At 43.2% G+C, this 8,347-nt stretch overlaps 1 protein-coding gene across 1 annotated transcript in view; it reads right to left on the reverse strand.

Moving 5' to 3' along the window:
* The window catches only part of LOC128703604 (multiple PDZ domain protein), a 623,082-nt gene extending 619,137 nt beyond the window's left edge, over nt 1-3,945 (reverse strand). Inside the window, exon 1 of the mRNA XM_070101112.1 lies at nt 3,789-3,945. Coding sequence (XP_069957213.1) covers nt 3,789-3,930 — 142 coding nt within the window. The 5' untranslated portion in view covers nt 3,931-3,945. The remainder of the gene's footprint in view (nt 1-3,788) is intronic.
* Between the last annotated feature and the right edge of the window lie 4,402 nt (nt 3,946-8,347).

Here is an 8,347-nt window from a genome sequence, read left to right on the forward strand (position 1 = left end):
TTCTTCTCATCAACTTCACGTCATCTGCAAACAGGGACACCTCAGAGTCTATTCCTTCCGTCATGTCGTTCACAAATACCAGAAACAGCACTGGTCCTAGGACTGGCCCGTGTGTGTGTGTGTGTGTGTGTGTGGGTGTGTGTGTGTGTGTGTGTGTGTGTGTGTGTGTGTGTGTGTGTGTGTGTGTGTGTGTGTGTGTGCGCGCGCGCTCACCTAGTTGTACTCACCTAGTTGTGGTTGCGGGGGTTGATTCACAGCTCCTGGCCCCGCCTCTTCATCTGGCCGCTACTCAGTCACTCTTCCCGCTCCGTGAGCTTTATCATACGTTTTCTTAAAGCTATGTATGGATCCTGTCTCCACTACATCACTACCCAGCCTATTCCACTTCTTGACAACTCTGTGACTGAAGAAATACTTCCTAACATCCCTGTGATTCATCTGAGTCTTCAACTTCCATCTGTGACCCCTTGTGTGTCCCATCTCTGGAACATCTTGTCCCTTTCTACCTTGTCTAAACCTCTCAGTATTTTATATGTCGTTATCATATCCCCCTATCTCTCCTGTCTTCCAGTGTTGTCAGGTTGATTTCCCTTAACCTCTCCTCGGAGGACATACCCCTTAGCTCTGGGACTAGTCTTGTTACAAACCTTTGCACTTTCTCCAGTTTCCTTACATGCTTGGCTAGGTGAGGGTTCCAAACTGGTGCTGCATATTCCAATATAGGCCTGACGTACACAGTGTACAGGGTCCTGAATGAGTCCTTATTTAGATGTCGGAATGCTGTTCTTAGGTTTACCAGGCGCCCATATGCTGCAGCAGTTATTTGGTTGATGTGCGCCTCAGGAGATGTGCCTCGTGTTATGCATATACCAAGATCCCTTTCCTTGAGTGAGGTTTGTAGGCTCTGGCCCCCTAGACTGTACCCTGTCTGTGGTCTTCTTTGTCCTTCCCCAATCTACATGACTCTGCACTTGGTGGAGTTGAACTCCAGGAGCCAGTTACTGGACCAGGCCTGCAGTCCGTCCAGATCCCTCTACACACACACACACACACACACACACACACACACACACACACACACAGGAGCTGTGTCTCGATCCCTGCAACCACAATTAGGTGAGTACACACACACAGACAAACACACACCGTCTTGTAGACGTGCTATGGTCTTCATGGATGCCTCTGTGCTAGATACGAAAATGAAAGCTGCGTTCAGTGTTGTGCCTTGAGGAATAGAGCTTTTCACTGTGCCAGTCTCTGGTTTTACTTTGTTGACTATTACTCTCTGATTATGTTGTTACAAAATTAAAAAGTTCATCTATCTATATTTCCAGTCATTCCTTTTACACGCATTTTGTGGCATACCGCCATCATCACACTTTGTCGAAAACTTTTGCCAAGTCTGTGTGTGATGTCAATAATACCGGTTTATAGTGGACTGCCTCTCCTTGTTTTTTAGAAGCCGTATAGTTGTGATAGCTGCTGGAAGAGTAGCTGCTGGAAGACCTTCAGTGGAGAGAGAGGACTTCTGCTCCTTTTTTCACTATCTAGATATGTTATATGTTCTGGTTATATACAGGTTCGGACATGTAGAGGATGGAACGAAATAGAATGACTTGGAAAGCATATAAATTTGTAGTGGAGGGAAGGCGGAGTAGGGGTCGGCTTAGGAAAGGTTGGAGGGAGGGGGTAAAGGAGGTTTTGTGTGCGAGGGGCTTGGAATTTCAGCAAGCATGCATGAGCGTGTTAGATAGGAGCGAATGGAGACAAAATGTCTTCAGAACTTTCCGTGCTGTTGGAGTGTGAGCAATGTAATATTTATGAAGGGATTCAGTGAAACTGGCAGGCCGGACTTGAGTCCTGGAGATGGGACGTACAGTGTCTGCACTCTGAAGGAGGGGTGTTAGTGTTGCAGTTTTATAACTGTAGTGTAAGCATGCCTCTGGCAAAACAGTGATGGAGTGAATGATGAAAGTTTTTCTTTTTCGGGCCACCCTGCCTTGGTGGGAAACGGCCGATGTGTTAACAAAAAAAATATACAGATTCTTTAGTATTTTCATAAGTTCTGCGTATTAAGTGTTGTTCCTTTTGTTTTGTCTTCGCTAACCCTATCAGAGAGAGAGAGAGAGAGAGAGAGAGAGAGAGAGAGAGAGAGAGAGAGAGAGACCTAACCTCCCTATTCATAAAAAAATACGTAATTTACGAAACAGAGAAGACAAAAAAAAAACAGGGGTAGGTGTCAAGGTCCTCAACACACAAGAGAAGGACCATGAAATATATGATAACTTGGATGAGTTACAGTCGATGAAAGAGGAAGCAGAGGATAAATTTGGGAAAAGTTAGAAGCGGGAAGAGGGGAAGAAGAAGCAAGAGGGGAAATGGGGTAGAAGCAAGAGGTGAAGAGGGATGAGACAGGAAAGAAACAGGGTAGGAGAAGAGTAGAGTAGAAGCAGAAGAGGTAAAGGGTAGAAGGGGAGGGGAAATAGGGTAAAATGAGGAGGGGAAGAGGATAGGTATAATGGAAATGGGTAGTAGTAGTTAGGATGGGGAATGGACAGAGGTCATTAATAGAGAAGTTGGTAGTGAAGTTAGAAAAAGGTAGACAGAAAAGAAGAGGTCCACTGTGTAGGCGAAACGTTTCGGAATAAAGTTGCCTAACTGTTGCCTATGTGTCTTACCTACCAACCCGTCGGTATTGTATTCCATTTTGATATTCACCCTGTCAGACACTGCAACACAATGGCATCTTAGTACAGAAAACACCTTGGACAACTTTTTCAAGTGAGAATTGTTTGATCTGAGAGGGACGTGACGTCTCAGTGGCTACATTCTCACTGCTACTACTCTGCACCTCTCCTTCCCACAGTATTAAAGTCTCCGCACTGTCGCTTGTTCTTCAGATAGTTCCTGACTATGGAACTGAACTTCTCCAGGCTGAGGGACTGACATCCTCAAATCTACGACTGCAAGGTTGATGGACTGATTACATCGTCTTCACATCTCTACTGCTCCTGCCTACTTTCTGCACTCGACTGAAGAAGCCTACTGTGTAGGCGAAACGTTTCGGAATAAAGTTGCCTAATTGTTGCCTATGTGTCTTACCTACCAACCTGAAGAACACGGAATGATAACATAGATCATGGAAGTTAGTAAAGAAATTGTAAACAAGGATGTAAATAATTAGAATAAAGGAGTAGGAAGAGGGAGAGTAAAGCAAAAAGAAACGATGAAAAGTAAAAGAAAGTAAGAGGCAAGAGAGAGAACAAAGGAACAAAAGGGAGTAAGAAGAGAGAATTAAAATCCTTTTATTTACTTAACTTGGATATAACAATATCCTGCTATCCTACTCTACATGATATTTCCAAAGTGGGAATGAAAGCTAATAGGGAGGAAGAAGAAGTAAGAGGAAGAAGCTTGATTGCTAGCTCACTCAGCTCACACATTTAGGTCCGTGGTTCGATCCCCGGTACGGCTGGAAACATTAGGACGTGTTTCCTTAAGGCATCTGCTGTCCCTATTCACCTATCGGTAAAATAGGTACCTGGGTGTTAGTCGACTGGTGTGGGTCGCATCCTGGGGACAAAACTGACCTAATTTGCCCGAAATGCACTGCAAAACAAGCGGCTTTCTATATAGTAGTATGTCATAGATGTCAGGTAGACCTGTATACCTTGTACATGTAGAAATAAATATTATTATTAAGTTACAGGAGTTACAAAGCGTGTTACGAGGCAGGAGAGTAGGAGTAGTAATATGCAAGGTGATGATCCCAGGAAGAGAATACTCACGAGTGGCCTTCTGCAATATTCCTATGGCTTGTTGATGGGAAATGAACGAGTCCAACACCTGACCGTCAATGGCCAGGATCTGGTCACCCTCCTCAAGCCGTCCATCTCTGTAACAAACACAAACACTGACTGAAACAAACATACTAGTTTATTTCTAACATGTTATACATGAAATACGCACACTAGTATTATCTGCAACAAACACGAGTGATGTGTCAAACATACAAAATAGTTTTACTGGTAACAAAAACAATTAGAAAAACACACGATTTCTCTGTTTCTTTTATTTAAACACAAACACACACACACAAACACACACGGTGTAACATCAAAGTGTCACTAACGTCATCAACCTGCTGCTGTCGTTACTAATTCACTTTCTTGTTACATAAATGGCAACTACAAAGCAAATTACAATATTCAGAATACTTGGGAAACTTTACTAAGGAAAATGTTTCACAAATGTCTTATTTTTTCAACTAGTCAGTTTTCACATTCAAAATATTTTTCACATTCTTCAATACATATCCAGAATTTGTTCAGTGGTATCAAATTTAGAGGAAATGGTAAATATCCCCGCCTTTTATACCAAAAAGAGATGGCGGGTTCTTAGGTAAGTTTCCAATGGAGAGAGAGGCCAATTTTGGGAGAGGCACCCTGCGTAGAGAAAATGGCACAATGTAAAGGAGAGTGGCACCCTGTGGGGGAAAGAGCCACCCTGTGGAGAGGGAGTGGCACCCTGTAGGGGAGAGAGGCATCCTGTGGGGAGAGTGGCACCCTGTGGAGGGTGTGGCACCCTGTAGTTTGGAGTAGCACCCTGAATACCTCTGATATACCTTCAATGAGTTTCGAGAGTTTTACTACTCCCGGAGCCTGGCCCCCGGCCAGGCTCGTCTGGTGCTAGCCTGGTCAAAGAGGCTGTTGCTGCTGGAGGCCCGCCGGCCCACATATCCATCACAGCCTGGTTGATCTGGCACCTGATGAAGATACTGGTCCAGTTTTCTTTTGAAGACTTTTACACTTGTTCCAGCAGTGTTTCTGATATCTTGTAGGATGTTGAAAAATCTGGTGCCACAAATATTGATACAGTGCTCCCTCATTGTGCCCACTGCTCCCCTGCTTTTCACTGGGTTTATTTTGCACTTCCATATCTCTCGCTCCAGTATGTTGTTATGGCAGTGTGCAGTTTGGGACCAGACCCTCGAATACTTTCCAAGTACATATTATGATGTATCTCTCTCGCCTCCGCTCAAGTGACTTTACGGCGTGCCCAGTAATTGTAGGGAGATAGTGGCGCACCTCTAGAGAAGAGGTCATTACTCCTAAATGCAAAATCCCTCAAATTTAAGAAGCATTTTTCTTTGTAACAAATACAAACATTCTTCTGAATATTCACATCAGTTGTATGTGAAATAAACACACTTAAAACAAACACACCAGTTATCGTGCAACAAATGCACTCTGCTTGAAATACACACTATTTTCTTTGTAAGGAACATAAACACAACACTTCCAACATATACAAACACAACGCCTGCAACACACCAAACACGACACCTACAACATACAAACACGACACCAACATACCAACACGACACTTGCAACATACAAACGACACTTGCAACATACATCATACAAACACGACACCTGCAACATACACGACACTTGCAACATACAAACACGACACTTGCAACATACACAACACGACACTTGCAACATACAAACACGACACTTGCAACATACAAACACGACACTTGCAACAAACACGACACTTGCAACATACAAACACGACACTTGCAACATACAAACACGATACTTGCAACATACAAACACGACACTTGCAACATACAAACATGACTTGCAACATACAAACACGACACTTGCAACATACAAACACGACACTTGCAACATACAAACACGACTTGCAACATACAAACACGACACTTGCAACATACAAACACGACACTTGCAACATACACAACACGACACTTGCAACATACACAACACGACACTTGCAACATACAAACACGACACTTGCAACATACAAACACGACACTTGCAACATACAAACACGACACTTGCAACATACAAACACGACACTTGCAACATACACAACACGACACTTGCAACATACACAACACGACACTTGCAACATACACAACACGACACTTGCAACATACAAACACGACACTTGCAACATACAAACACGACACTTGCAACATACACAACACGACACTTGCAACATACACAACACGACACTTGCAACATACAAACACGACACTTGCAACATACACAACACGACACTTGCAACATACACAACACGACACTTGCAACATACAAACACGACACTTGCAACATACAAACACGACACTTGCAACATACAAACACGACACTTGCAACATACAAACACGACACTTGCAACATACAAACACGACACTTGCAACATACACAACACGACACTTGCAACATACACAACACGACACTTGCAACATACACAACACGACACTTGCAACATACACAACACGACACTTGCAACATACACAACACGACACTTGCAACATACAAACACGACACTTGCAGCATACACAACACGACACTTGCAACACAGAAACACGACACTTGCAACATAGAAACACGATACTTGCAACATACACAACACGACACTTGCAACATAACACGACACTTGTAACATACACACACTTGCAACATACAAACACGACACTTGCAACATACAGAACACTACACTTGCAACATACAAACACGACACTTGCAGCATGCAAACACGACACTTGCAACAAACACAACACTTGCAACATACACAACACGACACTTGCAACATACACAACACGACACTTGCAACATACACAAACACGACACTTGCAACATACACAAACATGACACTCGCAACATACACAAACACGACACTTGCAACATACACAACACGACGCTTGCAACATACAAACACGACACTTGCAACATACACAACACGACACTTGCAACATACAAACACGACACTTGCAACATATACAACACGACACTTGCAACATACACAAACACGACACTTGCAACATACAAACACGACACTTGCAACATACAAACACGACACTTGCAACATACAAACACGACACTCGCAACATACACAACACGACACTTGCAACAAACGACACTCGCAACATACACAACACGACGCTTGCAACATACACACGACACTTGCAACATACACAACAAACACGACACTTGCAACATACAAACACGACACTTGCAACATTCACAACAAACACGACACTTGCAACATACACGACACTTGCAGCAAACAAACACGACACTTGCAACATACACAACAAACACGACATTTGCAACATATAAACACGACACTTGCAACATACACAACACGACACTTGCAACATACACAACACGACACTTGCAACATACAAACACGACACTTGCAACATACAAACACGACACTTGCAACATACAAACACGACACTTGCAACATACAAACACGACACTTGCAACATACAAACACGACACTTGCAATATACAAACACGACACTTGCAACATACACAACAAACACGACACTCGCAACATACACAACACGACACTTGCAACATACAAACACGACACTCGCAACATACACAACACGACACTTGCAACATACACAACACGACACTTGCAACAAACACGACATTTGCAACATACAAACACGACACTTGCAACATACACAAAAAACACGACACTTGCAACATACAAACACGACACTCGCAACATACACAACAAACACGACACTCGCAACATACACAACAAACACGACGCTTGCAACATACAAACACGACACTTGCAACATACACAACACGACACTTGCAACATACAAACACGACACTTGCAACATATACAACACGACACTTGCAACATACACAAACACGACACTTGCAACATACAAACACGACACTTGCAACATACAAACACGACACTTGCAACATACAAACACGACACTCGCAACATACACAACACGACACTTGCAACAAACACGACACTCGCAACATACACAACACGACGCTTGCAACATACACACGACACTTGCAACATACACAACAAACACGACACTTGCAACATACAAACACGACACTTGCAACATACACAACAAACACGACACTTGCAACATACACAACACGACACTTGCAACATACACAACACGACACTTGCAACATACACAACACGACACTTGCAGCAAACAAACACGACACTTGCAAGATACACAACAAACACGACATTTGCAACATATAAACACGACAGTTGCAACATACACAACACGACACTTGCAACATACACAACACGACACTTGCAACATACACAACACGACACTTGCAACATACAAACACGACACTTGCAACATACAAACACGACACTTGCAACATACAAACACGACACTTGCAATATACAAACACGACACTTGCAACATACACAACAAACACGACACTCGCAACATACACAACACGACACTTGCAACATACAAACACGACACTCGCAACATACACAACACGACACTTGCAACATACAC

Source organism: Cherax quadricarinatus, chromosome 76 (assembly GCF_038502225.1).
Source record: "Cherax quadricarinatus isolate ZL_2023a chromosome 76, ASM3850222v1, whole genome shotgun sequence".
Lineage (NCBI taxonomy): Eukaryota > Metazoa > Arthropoda > Malacostraca > Decapoda > Parastacidae > Cherax > Cherax quadricarinatus.